The sequence below is a fragment of the Geotrypetes seraphini genome, chromosome 3, assembly GCF_902459505.1.
Source record: "Geotrypetes seraphini chromosome 3, aGeoSer1.1, whole genome shotgun sequence".
Classification (NCBI taxonomy): domain Eukaryota; kingdom Metazoa; phylum Chordata; class Amphibia; order Gymnophiona; family Dermophiidae; genus Geotrypetes; species Geotrypetes seraphini.
This window is the reverse complement of record NC_047086.1, coordinates 43,625,597-43,648,989: the sequence shown is the minus strand read 5'-3', so window position 1 is coordinate 43,648,989 and position 23,393 is coordinate 43,625,597. Positions and strand designations below refer to the sequence as shown.

The following is a 23,393-nucleotide window of genomic DNA, read 5'->3' as shown; positions in this document are numbered from 1 at the left end:
GCAGCAGTCGGGTTTGGGGATAATAAAACCCAATTCAAAATAGCCAAGCAACTGTTAGTGAATCAATCGCTTGGCTATTTTGCATGGGGTTTTACTAATTTGCATGGGTTGGATCGGATTAAATAGGAGATTGATCGGGTAGCATTTTAGTGAATCGGGTCTGGGTCGGAGACACGATCGGAAGGTTTAGTGAATCTAACCCAAAGAATAAACTAAACTAATGTTTAATTACAATAGAATGAAGAAGAGTACTCACATTGACCTCCTGCGACCCACTTTATACCAATCCACCAGAGGGTAAACACAGAACAGTGGTGATAGACATGTAAAAAACTGATCTGGTTGAATTTTTTCCTCAGGATAAAAAATACTGTGTCAAAGTACTCAACTCCTTTTGAGATATAGTACCACCACAATGCAGAGGCTATCTGTAAATGAAGAAATACAACAGTAAGAACATGAATTGACAAGTGGTAAAGACAGTGCAAGTAAGCTTTGTACAGATACATTTATTGTATTGTTTAAGATCAATGCTGTCACCAGCTGATTTTTGTGCTGTTGTACAAGCAATGATTTTGTCGCAGCTGGACTACTGCAATGTCCTGTACCTGGGAATAACTAAAACCAGGTGCAGGGCACTGCAGGTGATCCAAAACGCTGCGGCCAGATTGATAACCGGAACGCCAAGATATGAGCATATTACCCCCATATCTCTGACAACTGCATTGGCTACCAGTTGTATTTAGAATCCAATATAAAGCAATTATGTTATGTCATCAATTTCTATATATTCCAAAGAATGCTTCGCGTGTTTGTATGGCTTATAGAACTTTTTCGGTATGGCGGTATATAAGTATAAAATTATTATTATTATTATATAGCTTAACTTAACAGACTTTCTTCAGAAGCCTCATTTACACCCCCTCCTCCGCTGAATCAATTTCTTTTAGCGGGAAGATCTGGGTGATAAATCGTCACCGGCCTCAATTCTTAATCAACTACTTCTGCATTATTTAGTAAATCCTATTAAATAGTTTTCAGGATTGAGTATTTAATATAAAAATGTATTTAACTAGCTTGGTAAGTGGCTTCATAAATTACGACCCAGGAGGTATGGAGCCCAACATATTCAAGGAACTCCCAGTGCCGCTAATGTCATCCGGCTCTCCCTACTATTTAGAGCTCTGAAAATTCTGCACTGTTGAAAACAAAGGCCAGTCCCAAGTATGTGGAAACGAATGCTATGACCTTTTCATGTGCAGGAGTAAAACTGTGGAATGGCCTTGTTGGCCAAATTCGGAAATGTGGCGATAGGAGTTCATTCAGGATACTGCTGAAAACGCAATTATTTGTTGATGCATTTCTTTGAGCATTTGACCTATTGTAAGGATTGAATCTTTCTACTTTTGCTTTTATCTGTTCTGACATGTTTTAATATTTTATGTATGACAATTCCAGAACTTGGAGACTTGGTGGATGGCTGGTTAGCTGTTAAGCTTCCTCCTCTGAGCATCATTTAATAGACTCCAGAGTTATAATTTTTCTTCTATTTTACTATAAATTCCTTTAATAATGGCACCTAACAAGCAGAAGATGTAGGAAACTCTTGAAAAATCTACAGGAAAGACAAAAAGATTAAAAGAAGATCCACAGACTCCTAGTGGGATTCCTTTGCCAATGGATGCCTTGGATGTGATAGAGGTAATGGAGGAACTCAGAAACATCAATTTAATGTTAATTGATATGAGGAAAGAGATGAACATCATGAACAGCAAGTTGGACATAGTAAACAACAGAATGGATAAGATTGAAAATAGAATAGAAAAGATTGAACATGTGCAACAGGAATTAAACTAAACTAAACTAAATCTTAGGTTTGTATACCGCATCATCTCCACATTCGTAGAGCTTGGCACGGTTTATAGGAGATGGGATGGAAAGGAACTACAATGAAGGCAGAGGTTTGCAGGAGATGGGATAAAAAGGAACTACAATGGGGGTTAGAGGTCCAAGTATGAAGAGTTTTTAGAGGGCTTAGAATGCCAGAGATGGAGTAAGTGTCAGATTTTAGAGAATAGCCAGGTCTTCAGATGTTTGCGGAAAAGTAGGAGAGAGCTCAGGTTCCGAAGAGGGGAGGAAAGGTTGTTCCAGAGCTCTGTGATTCTGAAGGGAAGGGAGGTCCCTAGTTTTCCTTTATGGGAAATGCCTCTTAATGAGGGGAAGGATAGTTTTAGTTTGTGGGTGGATCTGGTGGTATTAGGGTTTGAGGAGTTCCAAGAAAGAGGGATACATGGAGGAAGGATCCCATGTAGGATTTTGAAAGCTAGACAGGCGCATTTGAAGTGGACCCTGGCGATTATCGGTAGCCAGTGAAGCTTGGACAGAAGTGGAGAGACATGGTCAAATCTACTTTTTGCGAAAATCAGCTTGGCCGCGGCATTCTGGATCCGCTGGAGTCTATGAAGGTTTTTCTTAGTTAGGCTTAAGTAGATAGAGTTGCAATAGTCCAATCTGGAAAGGATGATGGATTGGCAAGGATGGTAAAATGATTTTGATGGAAACAGGATCTAACTTTCCTCAGCACGTGAAGGCTGAAAAAGCATTTTTTTACCAGGGAATTGAGGTGGTCGTTGAAGGACAGTGTAGAATCAATAATGACGCCCAGAACTTTGCTTGAGAACTCTAGCTGCAGAGAGGAGCCAGAGGGCAGAGAGATGGAGGAGGGTAGTTGGTCTAGTTTTGGACCAAACCAAAGGAGTCTTGTTTTGGACTCGTTTAGTTTCATTTGAACAATGTGGGCCCAGGATTGAAGGTTCATTATACAGGAGGCTATGTTCTCTGAAAGGTTGAAGAGGTTCGAATCAGTCTCGAGGAGGACGAGGATGTCGTCAGCATAAGTGTAGATTGTTCAAGGGGGGATAGGTGGAGGAGTTTTAGGGAGTCATATAAATTTTGAAAAGGCATCCTGCTGAAATGGCTTGAAGCTGAGGCTCCGGACTATTCCCTTTGGAGGAGCCGCATGATCGCTCTTTTGATGTGGGAGCGAAGGGATGTGACTGACTTGGCTTCTCGACAAGGTCGTCTTTTCCAGACCACTTGGGAACCTTTCTGGCATACTTTGACCCCTCTGGCTCGTAGCCGGATACTTAATTGATGCTTTGTTTGTACTTCCCTTTTGTGCCTTTTTTGTATAGTTTGTTATTCAAATTCTTTGTTAATTTGTGTTTCGAAGGAGGACCCAGGGGTGGGTTTGGTGGGGAGGGGGGTTTGGGGGGGTGGCTCTTTTGGGGACTTTTCAAAACTTTTGAGCTGTTTCTGTATTTTGTGTTACTATGTTGTGCTCTTGCTTGCTCAATAAAATATATTTGACCATAAATTTTGAAAAGGATGGGGGATAGGGGTGAGCCTTGCGGGACTCCGCATATTGGTTTCCAGGGGGAGGATGAGGTGCCATTCATGTTGACAGAGTAGGAACGAGAACGTAGGAATTTAGAAAACCAATCTAGGCTGTGGAGTTAATGCCTATCTCAGAGAGTTGGTAAACGAGAATATCATGATGGACAACGTCGAAAGAGGTGGAGAGGTCGAATTGTAGGAGGATGGCAAACTTATTTCGACAATGAAGTTGTTGAACCTTTGAGATCAAGGAAGTCAATAGGGATTCGGTGCTGAAGTTGGGACGAAAGCCATATTGGTAGGGAAGAAGGATAGAGAATCTATCTAAATATGATGAGAGTTGGGTAGATATGATAGACTCTAGCATCTTGGTTAAGAGAGGGTGGATGGTGTGGAAGGGTCTAGGTCAGATTTTTTCAACAGTGGGGTCAGGGCAATATGACCCATTTCTGGGGAAAAAAGGCCCGAATGTAGGGCGGAGTTTATGAGTTTGGTGATAGCAGAGATGGCTGGTGCGGGAATTTTCTCATATAGGTAGGAGGGGAATGGGTCCAAGGAACAGTTGCAGGATTTCAGTTTGAGGAAGAGTTTGAAAACCAGGGATTAAGATACGTGCTCAAAGGTGGTCCAGGATTTGTCGACTGGGATAGGGTTGGAGACCATTTGGGAAGAATTGGGGTCGGTGGGTATCAGGGAGTTGTAGGAGACTGAAGGTGGGAAGGAACATCTCACCTTTCGTTGAAGAATTTTGCCAGAACATCAGCTGAGGGAGAGGAGGGGAGCGAGGTGGGGGGTCTTTTTTGGAGGTTAAGGAGCACCAGATATTCTCTTTCTCTCTCTCTTTCAAGATCATATGATCCTAAAAGAAATGAGTAAAAAAATGACGGATCTTGAGAACAGATCAAGAAGACAGAATATTAGGATCCATGGATTAAAGGAAGGGGCTGAGGGGAAAAATATGATATCCTTTTTAGAAGAAACAATACAGAAAATTCTTCCAATCAAATTTAAAGTGCCATTTGAAATAGAGAGAGCGCACAGGATTGGAGGAAAAAAAATCTCAAAATCCAGAAAAACCCAGGCCAGTAATATTAAGACTATTGAGATTTCAACATGTACTTGAGATTTTAAAAGTTGCAAAAGAAACAAAAAATCTGGCTTAAGGATTCCAAATTACTTTTTGTTCCAGATTTTGCCAAAGAGACTGTTCAGCTGAGAAAGCAATTGCTACAAATAAGACAACCATTAAAGGATATTGGAGTTAAATATGGGTTATATTATCCAGCACTGATGAGAGTTACATATAAAGAAAAATTTCATCAATTTGAAGATCCAGAAAAACTTAAACAGTTTCTGTCATTTCAAGAAACACCTATGAGCTAAAGATTATTATATTGATGGAAGCTGTGTCTTTGGGTTGTTTTGTTTTTACCTTGATCTGGGAAAGTTTTGAGAAATACAGAAATAACTTAATATTTTTGTCACTAACTTTATTTGGTATTAAAAATGGTTGCTGCAACTGGTTTTTAACTGTCATGGAACTATTGGAATAGTTATCCATTTAAAACAGAAGAAAATTCTACACTGGAGTAGGAAAATCAGCTGATACATTAATATATTCGGTATATATATTAGGTATAGGCTTCTTTTCTGATTTCCTAACACAGAATGCAAGTCTAATTTATACAGTGTAATAGTAACTTATTCAAAAGTTAGGACTCACCCTGACTTCAAGCTCATTATCTGAATAATCCACAGTCTGGCATATGTAGCTGTATCCTGCTGCTCTGGCTCCCAAGAAAAGCTGGACAAATCAACAACAAATATTTAGCAGCACCACTTAAACAACACTTGCCAAAACACACATGTAAGCAGTAGTGCTTTGTTCCACTTTTAGCAGATTTTCAAAACACAAAACTTTTCAATGTTACAAAAAGATAATATAAAAGTACAACATACTGTTATAATTATGGCTCCAGCAGAAGGTTCTCCATGACAGCATGGTTTGCACTGGGACAATGAGCATATATCAAACATACAGTTCCATGATTACTGCATTTCAAGAATATTGCTTGCAAACAATATTCTTGGGATTAACATTTTGGGTGGCTTTGGGACAGTACTGTGGCAATGATGGTCCCAACCAGCTGCCTCTGCTTTAAGAGGCAGCAGGAGTGCTGCTGGAAAAGAGAGAGAGATAGAAAGAGAGAGAGAGAGAGAGAGAGAGAAAGAGAGAGAAAGAGAGAGAGAGAGAGAAAGAGAGAGGCACCCGTTAATGTAACAGTATGTTGACATTATGAAAATGGCATCAGTATATAAATGAAAAGTAGCAGCCAGTCAGGTTTTCAAGATATCCTTAATGAATATGCATGAGAGAGATTTGCATATAATGGAAGTGACAGGTATGCAAATCTCTCTCATTTATATATACCGCGTATTAACAAGGGTTCCAAAAGGAAGAAGAACAAGGAACCGGCGTTGTTCACTGTATCAGTGAAGGAAACGTTCAGAGACAAGAAGACTTTGTTTAACGAATGGAAAAGGACAAAAATGGAAGAAAACTGGAAAAAGCACAAACATCAAAGCAAGTGCCATCAGGCGGTAAGAGAGGCCAAAAGATATTAAGGGGAAACGACCCGCAAAGGAAGTGGTCGGGCCATTAGATAACCAGGGAATAAAGGGAGTACTAAAGGAGAACAAAGCCATCGCCAACAAGCTGAACATATTTTTTGTGTCTGTATTTACCGAAGAGGATATATCCAATATACCGGAAGCCAACAGGCTATACACAGGAAATGAAGATGGGAAACTGACAGGGACAATAGTCAGTCTAGAAAAGGTATGCAGACAGATTGATAGGCTTAAAAACAATAAATCCCAGGGACCAGACGACATCCACCCGAGGGTAATCAAGGAACTGAAAGGGGTTATAGCTGAACTGCTCCAACTAATAGCCAATCTGTCGATCAAATCAAGAAAGATTCCGGAAGACTGTAAAGTGGCGAATGTTACACTGATCTTCAAGAAAGGTTCAAAGGGAGATCTGGGAAACTACAGACCAGCGAGTCTGACTTCGGTACCGGGAAAGATGGTAGCAGCGCTGATAAAGGACTGCATCATTGATCACCTTGATGGACACTAACTGATGAGGACCAGCCAGCACGGCTTCAGTAAAGGAAGATCTTGCTTGACAAACTTACTGCACTTCTTTGAAGGAGTAAATGGGCACATAGATAAGGGTGAACCGGTCGACATTGTATATCCAGATTGTCAGAAGGCGTTCGACAAGGTTCCGCATGAATTGGAATTGATGGCGATATACTCACATGGATTAAAAACTGGTTGGCGGATAGGAAACAGAAAGTGGGGGTGAATGGACAATACTCTGACTGGAAAAGCATCACAAGTGGAGTGCCGCAGGGTTTGGTGCTCAGGCCTGTGCTCTTCAACATATTTATAAAAGACCTAGAAATTGGCACGATGAGTGAAGTGATTAAATTTGCGGATGATACAAAATTATTCAGAGTAGTGAGGACACAGAAGGACTGCGAAGACCTACAAAGAGACATAAATACGCTCAAAGAATGGGCCACAAAATGGCAAATGAGGTTCAACATGGATAAGTACAAGGGATTCAAGACAAGGTTGGATAAGTTCCTCCTGAAACAGAACATACACAAGTAAGGCTAGACTGAAATAGGGCACTGGTCATTGACCTAAGGGCCACCGCATGAGTGGACTGCTGGGCATGATGGACCACTGGTCTGGCTCAGCAGCGGCAATTCTTATGTTCTTATTTGAAAAATAGATGGAAGAAATTGCATTATAATTAGTAGTATTATTATGGGGGTGAAGTTTGGGGGGACTGGGGCACATGGTTGGTATTTGTTAGGCTTAGGGGTACTTGGCTTGAAAAAGGTTGAGAAACACTGCTCTAAGCAAACCTAGGTGTGAAAAGCTGCTTTCCCAGAATGGGCATGTGGTTTTGGGAAGAAAACAGGCAGAACTATGGACTGATTGAGGTGGAATTCTGAGACAACTTTAAGCAGGAATTTTTTTAATGAGTTTGAAGTACTACTCTGTCTTGGTAGAATCTTGTATAGGGTGGATCTGAAACAAGTGCTGCAGTTCATTTTCCCAACGTGCAGACATGAAGGCTATTAGAAAAAACACCTTCCAAGTACGAAGTTTGAGAGAGCAAGTTGTGAGTGGCTCAAAAGGAGATTTCATAAGAACAGAAAGTACCATGCTAAGATCCCAGGCAATATGTGTAAGCTTGCTAGGTAGTTTATTGTGTTAAGTCCCTTCACAAACCTGGATGGCAAGGGATGAACTGAGAGAGATTTCTTGTCCAAAGGAAAGTAAAACATACCAATGGCACCGAGATGCCTAACATTGAAGCATCTGTGGTGAGGAGTATTTGATGACAAGGGGGCTGAAAAGGAAGACCATGAGTGAGGTTTGAAGGAACCATCCACCATTGGAGGGAGCGGCAGAGATCCGAGGTGACTTGGATTGGAAAAGAGATCCTGCGGCTTGAAACTACTATGTTGCAGGAGTCCATTGTGGAATTCTGAGGTTTAGTTGCACAAATGGAGTGATGTGAACTGTGGAGGCCATGTGGCCTAGAAGGCATAGTATCTGATGCTCTGTTATGCGTGGAAAGGTGGAGACTGTCTTGCACAGGTGAAAAAGATTGTTGACTCTCTGCTGCGGTAGAAAAGCTTGACCCTGAGTAGTGTCAAAGAGAGCTCCTATGAACTATAATGTTCGAGTGAGATGCAGATATGATTTTTGGTAGTTAAAAGCAAACCCTAGTGGCTCTAGGAAATGAACTGTGAAGTTGATGACATGCCAAGTTAGTAGCTATAAGAATATAAGACAAGCCTTACTGGGTCAGACTAATGGTCCATCAAGCCCAGTAGCCTGTTCTCATGGTAGCCAATCCCGGTCACTAATACCTGGCCAAAACCCAAGGTGTAGCAATATTCCATGCTACCAATCCAGAGCAAGCAGTGGCTTCCCCCATGTTTTACTCAATAATAAACTATGGACTTTTCCTCCAAGAAATTGTCCAAATCTTTCTTAAAGCCAGCTACGCTATCCACTCTCAACACAACTTCTGGCAATGCGTACCAGAGTTAAATTATTCTCTGTGTGAAAAAAAAAATTTCCTCCTTTTGGTTTTAAAAATATTTTCCTGTAACTTTATTGAGTGTCCCCTAGTCTTTGTAATTTTTGACAGAGTGAAAAATCGATCCACTTGTACCCGATGTACTCCACTTAGGATTCTGAAGACTTCAATCATATCTCCCCTCAGCCATCTCTTTTCCAAGCTGAAGAGCTCTAACCTTTTTAGTTTTTCCTCATAGGAGAGGAGTTCCATCCCCTTTATCATCTTGGTCGCTCTTCTTTGAACCTTTTCTAGCGTCACTATATCTTTCTTGAGAAAGGAGACCAGAATTGAACACAATACTCCAGATAAGGTCGCACCATGGAGTGATACAGGGGCATATAACATTCTGAGAGGTGCATAATCAAAAAATATGTCTAAGTCTGTTTTGGGCCTAAGTCGCTAGTCACCCAAAGGCGGCAGTGTCTAAAGTCCATTCTCAAAAAATAAGTCCCCACATTTTTTTCCCCCGAGAATCGTCTAATTATACTGTCCAGCCGTTTCATTGTCCAGACCACTAAGTCGTCTATTTTTAAACCCCATTCTCATCCAAAAATTTGTCCAAGTCAAAAATGCCTAGAACAAGATCTTTTGGATGTGGGAGGGACTAGCAAAGTGATGGACTGGACACCCAGACATGGCAACACAGTAGTGGGGCAAACTTCACAAAAAGGGTGACACAAATATCTCACCAGAACTCCCTTATAGGTCATGGTGAGCCCCCAAAATCTACTAGACCCACGCTCCGACGAGATCATTGCTCGGAGTAAGTCCTGGAAGACGGGCACGGACAGCATCGAAGGCATGTCCCCTGCCTCGGTGCACTCCACCGGGGGCGACCTCGTATCAGAGTATTCCCGTGTGGTGGAGGCACGGCCCGAAGGCTTGGAGGGCTTCGTCGGGGCTGTAAGCATGGGGCTTCCTCCATGCGTCGCCTGTGTCCCCGAGGTTGGTTTCTTCGCTGGTACAGAACCTGAAGAGGGAAGAGGGGACTTACCCGGAGCAGGGGCTTTCTGTTGTCCCGAGGACTTCGGAATCGAGTCTCGAGGCGATGCCGAGGTATTCGGGGCCGAGGTCAAGGCCGGGGCCGACCTCGAGGCCGAGGTAGAAGGTTGGTCTGGGGCGAAAAGATCCGCCATGCGGGCTTTCCTTCGACGGAGGGCCCGATTCTGTAAAGTAGCGCACTGGGGACAGGAGTCGGTTGGATGAGCGGCCCCCAGGCAGAGGATGCACCGGCGATGCGGGTCTGTGATGGAAAGAAGCCGCTCGCACCGGGTGCACTTTTTAAAGCCGGTCAAAGGCCGGGACATAGAATCGAAAGTGGCCGCGGCTCGAGTAGCCACGCGGCCACGGGGACCCGGAAGCCTCCGGGTCGGTCAAACGAAGCAGGAATCAAGTTGAAGAAGAAAAAAATTTCACGCACAGCGACTTAAACGATGAAAAACAAGAAAATCGCGGTGCTAGAAGGCAGTTGGGGCAGAGCCTGAAAAAACACGACTTCTAGGCTCAGCGGAAAATTTTGAACTGGAGACCACGAGGGGATGCGCCCCTTAGTGGAGCAGGAAGGCACGCATGCGTGGAGCAGCAGAGCAAACTTAAATCTTCAATCAAGTTTGCTTGAAAATGCTTCCGCATCGGGGCTCTGTAGATGACGTCACCCACATGTGAGAATATCATGCCTGCTTGTCCTGGGATAACCCCAATAGCCACAGACTACTTAAGTCACCTCTGTGCTGCTCTGCTAGGCTTTCCTATGCCAGGTGCTGATGTTCTTGAGGCAGGTATGTACGTTTTATTCCAATATTTATGGTGCTGTGGGGGAGGGGGGAGTCAGTGATCACTGGGGCAATGTGTGGGGTCTGTACTTTGCGTCTGCAGTGGTTTATTTGGTCACTTTGGATACCTTCTGGGCACTTAGACCTGTTTTTACATCGCCTAAATCACAAAGTACAAGTTCCGTCTAGGCAGTCTCGTTAAACTTTAGGTTATACTTGCCGTATGACTAAGTCTAGCTCGGCCCACATCCTGCCCTCGTCAGTCCTCCTAAAATGCCCCTTTCAGCTCTGGGCATACAGCAGCACTGAAAAGGCCTGTGCTGTTTTTAGATGCGTCTAAAACCCAGTTCGAATATCGGCACTCAGACGACTTATCTTTTTGCTTGTCCAAGTGCCAATTTAGGCGGGATTTTAGACATACAGTGGAACCTTGGTTTACGAGCATAATACACACAGTTGGGAAACCCTCTCATACCAAGAACCTCCCCGAACCCCCTACCTTATTCTGAAGATTGATCAGCAGGAGACCCCCCACAGCAAGCCCCCCTTCTGGCCCCCCACCACGCCCCTCAAATTAAATCCTGGTGATCTAAGTGGGCTATAGGGTTTGGGTCAGACCCCTCCAGCTCAAGGACCCTCCCCCCATACCTTTTAGTAGAAAATCCAGGAGGGATGCCCATTCCCTCCTGCCGATGGGCCCACCTATTCTAAATGGTGATCCTGCCCCTCCGGGTGCATTCTCCAGGTCCAAGGCTTGAGACAGGCGGGTGTGGCAAACACATGCCACAAAGGCATGATATAGGGGTGGGAAGGTCTGAGGGCTCCATCCCTGTTGATTCTAAGCAAAATCGAGGGATTCTAAGACAGATGGACGCTTTAGAAAAAAAAAAAAAAAAATGATTGTTTAAAATCCAAAATGGCCACTGCCAACAAAATTGTGCCAAAAGCGGTTTACATATCATATACAGGTACTTATTTTGAACCTGGGGCATGGGAATTGAACCCAATTCCCCTGGTTATCAGCCTTTTGCACTAACCATTAGCTACTCCTTCATTCCATCAGCAAAGCGAAATAGGCCTGGTAAAACATAAGATTTAAAAGGATCTTAAAAAAGCTTGAGTATGCAGAACACAATGGCAGATAAAGATCAACGCGTTAAACCAGTGTAGCCAGCACACTATATGCTCAGCTCTTCAATCTTGTTGCTCTTCCTATGCTTGCTTTAAGTCAGAAAGTGAAATCCTTTGCTCCACCATCCCATGTATCTATCTACCACCATAGCTGTACAGTAATATTTCCATAGATTACTCCCATGTCTATCACCCTTTCATTTTCATCATGGGATCCCCATTCCAGAACCTTTTTCAGCTGAAAAGCCTTGCTCCTGTTCATTTTTATCTTGGAGATTGTCAATGACTATCATTTCTCTCCTCTCTCACCTTTCTTTCAAAAATATATATCCTGAGATCTTTAAGCCTGTCCCCCTTTATAAGGACCATATTGGTAGTTGCCTTCTGGACTATTCTCCATCATTTATATATTTTTGAAGGTGTGGTTTCCATTTCCATACTTATGAGATCCACTAAATGAAGTCTCAACTTATACAGAGGCAATTATACCTTTTTTGCCTCTCTTTGTAAAGCATCCTGGTTGCTAGCTTTTCTAGCCATTTAGAAAATATAATATAATTAGATGATCACCCATTCTTGTTTTGTGCACAAAATTTCACCTCCTATATTGTACTTTATCCTTGAGTTTTGGCAACCTAAAATGTATACCTTGCATTTTGAGTTATGCATATATGAATATATACATACACACACACACACACACACACATTATCTAGCTATATCTATATCTAAGAACATAAGAACATAATTGTCATTGCTGGGTCAGACCAGTGGTCCATCGTGCCCAGCAGTCCGTTCACGCGGCAGCCCTTTGGTCAAAGACCAGTGTCTTAACTGAGACTAGCCCCACCTGCATATGTTCTGGTTCAGCAGAACTTGTCTAACTTTGTCTTGAATCCCTGGAGGGTGTTTTCCCCTATGACAAACTCTGGAAGAGCATTCCAATTTTCTACCACTCTCTGGGTGAAGAAGAACTTCTTACGTTCGTATGGAATCTATCCCCCTTTGAGCTTTAGAGAGTGCCCTCTCATTCTCCCTACCTTGGAGAGGGTGAACAAACTGCCCTTATCTACTAAGTCTATTCCCTTCAGTACCTCTGTTAACCAGAACTCAAACAACCAGAATTCAAGCAATCAGCAACAAATCATTTAAATACTGTAATACTTTAAATGAAAATAAAGCACAGTTACTTACCGTAACAGGTGTTATCCAGGGACAGCAGGCATATATTCTCACATGTGGGTGACGTCATCTACGGAGCCCCGATGCGGACAGCATTTCAAGCAAACTTGATTGAAGATTCAAGCTTGCTGTGCTGCACCACGCATGTGTGCCTCCTGCTCCACTAGAGGGCGCATCCCCTCCTCGTGGTCTCCAGTTCACATATCCAGCAAAGAAGCCAACCCCGGGGAGGTGGGCGGGTTGTGAGAATATATGCCTGCTGTCCCTCGATAACACCTGTTACGGTAAGTAACTGTGCTTTATCCCAGGACAAGCAGGCATGATATTCTCACATGTGGGTGACCTCCAAGCTAATAACGAAGGGGTGGAGGGAAGTTGGCAATTTAAGAAAACAGATTACGTAATACCGATTGGCCGAACCGGCCATCGCTTCTGGACAGTGTATCCAGGCAGTAGTGAGAGGTGAAAGTATGAACCGAAGACCACTATACACCACCACGCCTTGCAGATATCCTCAATAGGCGTGGACCTGAGGAAAGCTACCGAAGCTGCCATCGCTCGGACTTTATGCCCCGTAACTTGACCATGAAGCGCGAGACCCGCCTGAGCGTAGCAGAAAGAAATGCAAGCAGCCAACCAGTTGGACAAGGTGCGCTTGGAAACTGGGCGTCCCAACCTATTAGGATCAAAGGACAAAAACAATTGTGGAACTGTCCGATGAGACTGAGTGCATTGAAGGTAAAAAGCCAACGCCCTCTTGCAGTCAAGAGTGTGGAGCGCCACCTCTCCAGGGTGAGAGTGGGGCTTGGGAAAGAACACAGACAGAACAATGGACTGGTTGAGATGAAAATCAGATATCACCTTAGGCAAAAACTTAGGGTGAGTGCGGAGGACCACCTTGTCATGGTGGAATACCGTGAAGGGTGGGTCTGCCACCAAGGCCTGCAGCTCGCTAACCCTCCGAGCAGAAGTGAGAGCGAGTAGGAAGATCACTTTCCAAGTGAGGAACTTAAGATGGAGTGAAAGAGCCTTCCCTTCCAGGGGCTGATGAAAGGCAGCAATGGCGCTGAGATGGACTCGAATGGAATTGGTCTTCAGGCCAGAGTGAGATAAATGGAGCAAATACTCCAGAACCAAAGACACAGGGACTGACACTGGGTCCTGGCGGTGAGAGGAGCACCAGGACGAGAATCTAGTCCATTTCTGAGAATAGCAGAATAGTCGAGACTTTCCGAGAAGCCTCCAACACTTCCCTGACCGACTGAGATACAGGGAAGGGAGTCAAGGGGAAAGAAACCAAGCAGTCAGATGAAGAGACTGAAGATTGGGATGTAACAGTGAACCCCGACTCTGAGATAGCAGAGAGGGAAAGACAGGCAGAAGCAGAGGTTCTCTGACACTGAGTTGAAGTAGTAGGGAAAACCAAGGCTGGCGGGGCCATCGAGGAGCGATCAAGATCAGAGTGGCCCTCAGAGATTTTAGATGGACCAGCGTCCTCAGAATCAGAGGAAACGGCGGGAACGCATAGAGGAACTTTCCCTCCCAATCTAGGAGGAAGGCATCGGCCTCGAGACGGTCCGGGGAGTATATCCTTGAACAGAAGAGAGGCAGTTTTTGATTGTCGGGGGAGGCGAACAGATCTATCTGGGGAGTCCCCCACGTGTCGACACCTGTCGCAGCACCTGAGAATGCAGGGACCACTCGTGTGGCTGGAGGAGGCGGGTGAGCCTGTCCGCCAGGCAGTTTTGTTCCCCTTGGATGTAAACCGCTCGAAGGGAGATGTTTTGGGAGACCGCCCACTCCCAGAGCCGTAAGGCCTCCTGGCAGAGGGGCCAGGACCCCGTCCCTCCTTGCTTGTTTACTTAGTACATCGCCACCTGGTTGTCTGTGCGGACGAGAACCACCCGGTCGTGAAGCAGATGCTGAAAGGCCACCGCGGCAAGGTAAATGGCCCGAAGCTCCAGCACGTTGATGTGGCAGCGACGGTCCTCTGTGGTCCACAGGCCTTGGGTGTGTAGACCGTCTACATGAGCCCCCCAAGCGTACTCCGACGAGTCCGTGGTTAGGACCTTGTGGTGTGGAGGGGCGAGAAAGAGCAAACCCTTAGGAAAGATTCGAAGAGTCGGTCCACCAACGGAGCGATCTTTGCAAGGAAGGAGTCACTGACACATGGCGGTTGATCGGGTCCCGATCCTGACGCCATTGTGATGCCAAAGTCCACTGTGGTGACCGCAGGTGAAGGCGAGCAAGCGGGGTAACGTGGACTGTGGAGGCCATATGGCCGAGGAGCGTCATCATCTGTTGTGCCGAGACCGAGGTCAATCTCGAGACTTGGCTCAGATTTAACAACGCCTCCCGCCGCTGAGGGGGGGAGGAAGGAACGAAGACGGACCGTGTCCAGCAAGGCCCCGATGAATTATAAGGACTGAGAGGGGCACAGCTGGGATTTTGGAAAGTTTATCTCGAACTCCAGACACTGAAGCGAAGTAATAGTCTGTCGGGTCACTGAGATAACCCCCTCCCTGGTCGGGGCTTTGATCAGCCAATCGTCCAGGTATGGGAATACTTGCAGACCCTGGGAGCACAAGGCAGCCGCGACCACTACGAGGCACTTCGTGAAGACTCGGAGGGACGAGGACAGGCCGAAGGGGAGGACCCGGTATTGCAGGTGGAGGTCCCCCACCTGAAAGCGGAGGAATCTGCGACAAGCAGGGTGCACTGGAACATGGGTGTAGGCCTCCTTCAGATCGAGGGAGCAGAGCCAATCGCCCTCGTCGATCGGGGGTAAAGAATCGGAAGGGAAAGCATCCGAAACTTTTCCCTCGTCAGAAATTTGTTCAGGCGCCTCAAGTCCAGGATCGGGCGCAGGTCTCCCGTCTTCTTCGGTACCAGGAAGTATCGGGAGTAAAACCCTTGGCCCCTTTGATTTTGGGGAACCAGTTCCACCGCCCGCAGGTGAAGGAGGTCCTGTGCCTCTGAGAGGAAGAGGGGCAGCTGCGCTCGATTGGGAGGACATGCACTCGGCGGACTGTCGGGAGGAACCTCCCGAAAGTTGAGCGAGTACCCTGATGAGATCACACCAAGAACCCATGAGTCCGACGTTATGGCTTCCCAGCGAGGGTAGTAGGCTTGTAGACGGCCCCCGATGGGAAGGAGACCAGTTGGTGGTGCGGAGGGGGCCTGCCCCCGTCCGCTCATCCCGTCAAAAGGACGGAGACGGCTACGCAGGCGCAGTGGCCTGTGATTTTGGTGGAGCCCTAGAGTGAGCCTGGGGGCGTCGCGGCGGCGGTCTGGAAAAGGCTGGAGTAGACTTCTGGGGGTAGCGGCGAGGCAATCCCCGGAAGGGGCGAGAGGCTTGCGGTTTAGGTTTTTGCCAGACGAGGGATGCGAAGGAACGTTCGTGTTCCGACAACCGTTTCGTAGCTGCCTCGATGGTGTCGTCAAACAGTTCCTTCCCGACGCAAGGGAGGTTAGCTAACCGATCTTGCAGGTTAGGGTCCATATCGACGAGCCCTAGCCATGCCAGTCGGCGCATGGCCACCGCGAAGACTGTGACCCTGGAAGACAGTTCAAAGCCATCGTAAGCGGCATGGAACAAGTGCAGTCGGAGGTTGGAAAAATCCTCGAGGAGGAGGCCAAACGCTGCCTGACGAGGGGCTGGTAGGTCCCCCGAGAAGGAAGCCAGCAGCCCAATGAGGTGTTTCAGGTAGGAGGAAAAGGTGAAAGTGTAGTTCAGGACCCTAGAGGCCATCATAGAGTTCTGATACAAACGGCGTCCGAATTTGTCTAGTGTCCGGCCTTCGCGTCCAGGAGGAACCGCCGCAGACACTCTAGAGGGGTGAGCTTTCTTCAGAGAAGACTCCACCAGTAAGGATTGGTGGGACAACTGTGGTTGCTCAAACCCCGGGCAAGGTACAGTTCGGTACTTAGACTCCATTTTAGATGGGACCGTCGTCACCATGTAGGGAGTCTCGAGGTTCCTTATGAGGGTCTGCCGGAGTACCGGGTTCAGCGGTAGCCGGAGGGACTCTTGGGGTGGGGAAGGCATATCTAGCTCCGCCAGGTACTCCTTTGAGTACCTCGAGTCGGATTGTAAGTCCAAGTCAAGGGCACGTCCCATATCCTGGACGAACCTCGTGAAGGAAGGTCGGTGGGATCCTGTGGCCCCTTGCGGGGACGGTGACTGAGACCTCCGTTGTGCTGAGAAGGAAGGGGAAGCCTCCCTCGAATAGCGCGGTTGTCGCTCGGACCCTCGATCCGACGCCGGGGACGCGCTATGGAAACGCTCCCGGGGCGAAGACCTGCGTCGCCTCGAGGAGCCCCTCGGGGACGCCGCCGGGGTACCAACCGGTGTCGGGTCGGTGACCCCTCCCCGGACTCCATCGGCGAAAGCCTGGAGCCTCGGACCGGAGTCCCGGTCCGAGGGGGAGTCAGTAGGAGCTGTGGGTTAGTGAGAGACAGCTCGGTAACCCGTAGCGGTCCCCCCAATCGGGTCAAGGGGGAGCGGCCTCGAACCGGAGGCGAACTCCGGGCCTTTTTAGAGAGGGGCTTCGATTTTCGTTTCGCCCCGTGGTGCTCCGCCAGGGACGCGCGCCTCGAGTGCCTTGGAGAGGAATCCTAGGAAGAAGAGAGGCGGCAAAAACGGCGTGCTTTGCCTCGAGGGGTCTCGACGCGTTGCTCAGGCTGGTCCGGCGCACGCGAGGTCGAGGCCGGTTGAAGGTGAGCCATGGCAGCGGAGAGCTCCGTTGTGATCATTGCTCGGAGCAGCTCCTGGAATACCGGCACGGACAGCATCGACGGCATGTCCGAGGCCGCAGTGCACTCCACCGGGGGCGATCTCGATTCAGAGCATTCCCGAGTGGTGGAGGCACGTCCCGAGGTCTTCGGGGGTTTCGCCAGGGCTGTGGGCAAGGAACTCCCCCCTTGTCTGGCCATTGTCCCCGAGGTCAGCTTCTTTGGGGGTATGGAACCTGAGGAAGGAAGAGGGGACTTACCCAGAGCCGAAGACTTCTGAGAGCTCGGGGTCTTCGAGGTCGAGTCCCGAGGCAGGGCCGAGGTACCCGAGGCCGAGATCGAGGCCGGGGCCGAAGCCGGGGCCAATCTCGAGGCCGAGGGTTGATCGGCAGCAAATAGGTCCGCCATGCAGGCCCGTCGTCAGCGGAGCGCCCGGTGTTGGAAGGTTGCGCACCGGGTGCAAGTTTCTGTTGGATGATCGGCCCCCAGGCAGAGGATGCACCAGCGATGCGGGTCTGTGAGTGATAGAAGACGCTCACACCCGGTGCACTTTTTAAAGCCCGAAACGGGCTGGGACATAGGAAGTCCAGGCGACCGTGGCCAATCAGGCCACATGGCCACGACGACCCGGGAGCCCCCGGATCGCGAGAAAAAGGCGCGAAAAGCGCGAAGAGCAGGAAGAAGAAAAAATTGTTATACGCACAGCGACTTTTAACGAAGAAAAAACAACAAATCGCGGTGAAAAGAAGGCACTGGGGCAGAGCTAAGAAAAAACGTGTCTTCTTAGCACAGCGGAAAAAACGAACTGGAGACCACGAGGAGGGGATGCGCCCTCTAGTGGAGCAGGAGGCACACATGTGTGGTGCAGCACAGCAAGCTTGAATCTTCAATCAAGTTTGCTTGAAATGCTGTCCGCATCGGGGCTCCGTAGATGACGTCACCCACATGTGAGAATATCATGCCTGCTTGTCCTGGGATAAAATCAATTTCTTACAGAAATTTAAGTATAAACTTTGCACAACATACCCAAGTGCACCCACGCTTTGCCTACCACATGTTTGGTCGTTTTTGTCTGGAACAGTTTATGGTATGGCATAATATGCGGTATAGTATTAATCAAGTCTATTTTCATTAGTAGCTCTCAAGCAACCAGAAACTACATTTATCCGTCATCTACCAATTCCCTTGCACAATAAAGTCCATAAAAGCATAAATAATGGAAATGAATGATTTCTGTGTACTTCAGCTCACACTGTCTTAAGTTGGTAATTTGTACATCTCTGGACTATATTTCCTTCCAAAAAGTTATTTTTCCAGCAACAAAGTACAACAAACTCAAATACTTACCTCTTTGAAGATAAATAAGTTAAGTATAACCATTCCAAAATTGTAGACAATAAGTATGAAGCGCAGCTGCATAGGTTCTCTATTCTTCATCCACTTGGGTCCCAGCCATATCAGGAGGAGATAGAGAGTGCTTATAGCCAAGGTAGGCAATGGAGACTGCATCAAAGGCCAATTCTGAACACGTTTGTCTGGTAAAATTATAATACACTATTAATAGCTGCTACAGGAATTAAAATGTTATTAAACTTACACCTGATGCTTTGAAAATTATATGTGTAGCTTTACTGTTTTAATGCTGGTAATGCACTATGCTAAGAGACAACACAAAGCTATCTAGGCACAGTTGACAGTTATCCCTTTGACAAACATAAATGGTAGTTTTCAGAGAAGGGGTAGGAAGTGAGTGAAAATGGTTACTCTGGTCTCCAGAAGTTTTATTTATGTGTACATGGTATGTTTACCATCAGGAATAATAATGCACATGTTTGTTAAAAGGTATGCTTAAGCAGTAGAATACTTATGATAAATGTGCTGTATAAAATGACAGGAGTGGAAAGGTGACAGTATCATCCCCTCTAATGGAATCTTAGTGTTCTGGGACCAGCCTTTGATAAAGAGTAAGTGAAACATGGCTCACATTAGCCTTTCTGGTCTGACTTTCTAGTGACATAAAGAGTTCTCAAGTTAAGTATTTCTACAAAATATATTATTGATATTAAATAATATAAAATAAAAATGAAAATGTAAATTAAAGTGAGAGGCCGATGATGATTCAGGTGAATCATGGGCTGTATGCTCATATGAAACAAGGTCATGGCAGAGTTTAAAGTTGCCTAGCAATGATAAGAGATTGAAGCAGGTTTTTTTTGCGGGTTTTTTTTCTGAGAATGTAGGGCACTAGTCTCCAAACTTTTCCATGTAAAGGATCACTGTGAATATGAGAAATGAGAAAGCTCTGAGGGCCACCAAAAGATTTAAAGCTTACACATACTGTAAACTGCCTTGACTTGCTTTTTCAGACCGGAGATTAAACATTATAAAAAAAAATTACTACTATTGATTCTACAACACTTCAAGGACATATTTTAAAAACTCACTTTATTATGAAGTGTCAACAATAGCAAATCCCATAAATGAAATGCCCAGGGTGGATTTGATTTAAATTAAAAGTCAGAAAGATGATTTAAATCATGGTTTTCTACACTCATTCTTGCTGGTATAATCTTAATATTTACAACTGGATGTCATCAGAATAGACCAGATCTCGATATACTGCTCAAAACAGTCCACTGCAGCAGTGTTTCTGAAATCCGCCGCCTGTTGGGGGTATGCAGCCTGGCCACCACGGATCCCTCACTGCCTGGCTGGCCTGGAACCTTCTCTCCATCAGAATTGACGTCAGGAGGAAGGCTTGTGAGTCGGCTGCATGCACGAGCCATGGCCCATCCCTGTGTGGAATTGCTAGAGAGGGATGGAGCGTGTTGGCTCTGGCGAGGCAGGGTCAGCTTTAGGGGTGGTACAGCGGGCAGGCAGACAGGGAGGGATCCCCGGTGGCAGCTTCATTGGGAGGGAGGCAGGGTTCCCTGCCAGCGCCTGTGGCTTCTGTGAACGGGTCGGCTTCGACACAGAAGGAAAGGGTATGAACATGGGGGCACTAACTTGGGACATAGGAGGGAGGGAATAGAAAGGGAGAATTGATGGGCATGAGTGTGTGAGAGATGGTGCACATGGGGAAAAGAAGAGAGGAAAATTGGGCAGAGAGAGGAGATAGAGATGCATGGGGAATAGAAGGATGAGAGGGAGAAACGGTGGATATGATGGTGGAGAGGGCAGATTGAAGGGGATACAAGGGGGAGGAATATTGGACATAGTGGAGGGAGAAATGTAGCATTGTGCTGGAGAGGGGTGATGGAGAAATGGACATGGGTCTGGTGGGCAATGGTGAAAAATGCTGCACATGATCAGAAGGATGAGGGAGAAATGTTGGATGTGGTAGTAGAGGGGGTGGGAGAGATGCCTGGATCTCTCAAGACAAATGGACAGTGAGTGAGAGAGAGAGGTTGTCAATAGGGGTGGAGGAGATCTTGAGGATGAGGGAGAATGTTGGATGTGGCAGTAGAGGGGGTGGGAGAGATGCCTGGATCTCTCAAGACAGATGGACAATGAGTGAGTGAGGGAGAGATATTGTCAATAGGGGTGGAGGAGAGAGGAAGAAAAGTTGAATTCATAGAGGGACAGAGAGATGTTGGTTGGGGAAGGGAATGGGGTCTGGAGGAGAGGAAGCGTGCAGGTGGCAGAAATAAATAAATATTGGAAATGTAACCAGAGACTCATGAAATCACAACAACAAAGGTAGGTAAAATAATTTTATTTTCAATTTAGTGATCAAAATGTGCCAGTTCTGTGAATTTATATTTGCCGTCTATATTTTGCTCTATATTTGTCTATTTTTCTATAGTTGTTGCTGATTACATATTTTAAAGTTATCTGCTTTGACCTCTTTGGAAACCCCCCCGAATATAAATGATAATTAACATTTTCTGTGCGCACAGTGTGCTTTGTATTTTTAAAATTTCTGGATACCATTATGTATTAATAAGATAATATTGTGTGTATATGAAAAATGGATGGAAGAAATTGCGTCACAATTAGTACTATTATTATGGGGTTGGGGTCAGGGGCGGAGCTTAGGTTGGTATTTGTTAGGCTTAGGGCAGGGGTGTCCAATGTCGGTCCTCGAGGGCCGCAATCCAGTCGGGTTTTCAGGATTTCCCCAATGAATATGCATGAGATCTATTAGCATACAATGAAAGCAGTGCATGCAAATAGACCTCATGTATATTCATTGGGGAAATCCTGAAAATCCGACTGGACTGCGGCCCTCGAGGACCGACATTGGACACCCCTGGCTTAGGGGATACTTGATTGAAGTTGTGAAACACTGCACTACAGAGTTCCATCTAATATCTTGTGGGAGCATTAGCTTGGTTTCACTCATTCTTTTCAGAGCTGCTACAGCAAAATGATTATGAAAGTATTTAGCAATTTTAGCAATATTAGTTTATTTCTGGGACACTGATGTCTTTGGCTAGGAAGTGCAGCAAATTAGCACTGCAACCATATCTTATTAGCTTGGTATTCTCATCAAGCTCTTCTAAATTTCTTCTCATCTTGGATACATTTGCAGCATTGTCTGTGACTAAACTGCATACTAGGCATTTGAATTTTTAATTCTTATTTTATTATAGCTTTTGTTGCTACTTCCTGTAAATATTCTGCTATATGTGCATTTGTGAGGTATCAATTATTTTTGCAAGAAAGAAATTCCCTTCTTCTGTTATACAAGCACATACAACAGGATCATTGTGGACGTTACTCTAACCATCAAGACTGACCAAGATTTAAGTATTGCATGAATATACAGCCTCATGCTACATAATTAAAAACAAATCCTTATGATGAATAACTTTTGGACTAAAAAGGTTAGGGCTCTTCAGCTTGGAAGAGAAGGCTGAGGGGAGATATGATTGAAGCCTACAAAATCCTGAGTGGAGTAGAACGGATGGATCAATTTTTCACTCTGTCAAAAAGTACAAAGACTTGGGGACACTCGAAGTTACAGAGAAATACTTTTAAAACCAATAGGAGGAAATTTCTTTTCACTCAGAGAATAGTTAAGCTCTGGAATGCATTACCAGAGGTTGTGGTAAGAGTGGATAGCGTAGCTGGTTTTAAGAAAGGTTTGGACAATTTCCTGGAGGAAAATTCCATAGTCTGTTATTGAGAAAGCCACTGCTTGCCTTGGAGCGGTAGCATAGAATGTTGCTATTCCTTGGGACTTGGCCAGTTACTAGGAACCTGGCTTGGTCACTGTGAGAATGGGCTACTGGGCTTGATGGACCATTAGTCTGACCCAGTAACATAGAAACATAGAATATGACGGCAGAAAAGGGCCTTCAGCCCAAGTCTGCCCACTCAAATAACCCTCCCCCCTAAGCTCTTCTTTGAAGTGAACCCACATGTTGATCCCATTTGTTCTTAAAGTCAGTCACGTTATTGGCCTCAACTACCTGAAGTGGAAGATCATTCCAATGGTCAACCACCCTTTCGGTGAAGAAGTACTTCTTAGTGTCACCATGAAATCTCCCGCCCCTAATTTTTAGCGGATGCCCTCTTGTCGCCGTAGGTCCTGTAAGGAAAAATATGTCTTCATCCATCTCAATACGGCCAGTAACGTATTTGAACGTCTCTATCATGAAGATATGTGTTGTTTTAATCTGACTGATAATAATGTAATGATTAAAGTTAAACAGAAGTTGAAGTGTCTTAAGGATCTGTCTTCTGGTATTCAACACTCTAATGCAAGAAATGTTTTTGCTGACTGGCTTTTTGATTGGATACCTGCTTGGCTATGTACCTTGATCTTTAGCACCTTTGGTATTACAGCTGCTCTAGTGGGCGTTTGATGTTTCCGCCAGTGTGCATGTTCCCTGTGGCAGCTAAGCTGATACATGATCTCTAGAGCCAAGGTCCACCTGATGGTACAACAGAATGTACATATTGCCCCTCCCATTGCTCACCTTCCATGCTTGAGTTAGAACGTTTAGGTACCATGTATGATTACATCAGGGAGTGTGATCAAAGGGGCCCTGCAG

At 45.9% G+C, this 23,393-nt stretch overlaps 1 protein-coding gene across 2 annotated transcripts in view; it reads right to left on the bottom strand.

The window, feature by feature from the left end:
- Positions 1 to 23,393, bottom strand: part of ELOVL4 (ELOVL fatty acid elongase 4) — a 48,576-nt gene that overhangs the window by 17,824 nt on the left and 7,359 nt on the right. For both annotated transcript variants that reach the window (XM_033938826.1, XM_033938825.1), the window contains exons 2-4: positions 18,739 to 18,926; positions 5,120 to 5,200; positions 257 to 428 (exon numbers count right to left, since the gene is read on the bottom strand). In XM_033938826.1, coding sequence (XP_033794717.1) covers positions 257 to 428; positions 5,120 to 5,200; positions 18,739 to 18,926 — 441 coding nt within the window. The remainder of the gene's footprint in view (positions 1 to 256; positions 429 to 5,119; positions 5,201 to 18,738; positions 18,927 to 23,393) is intronic.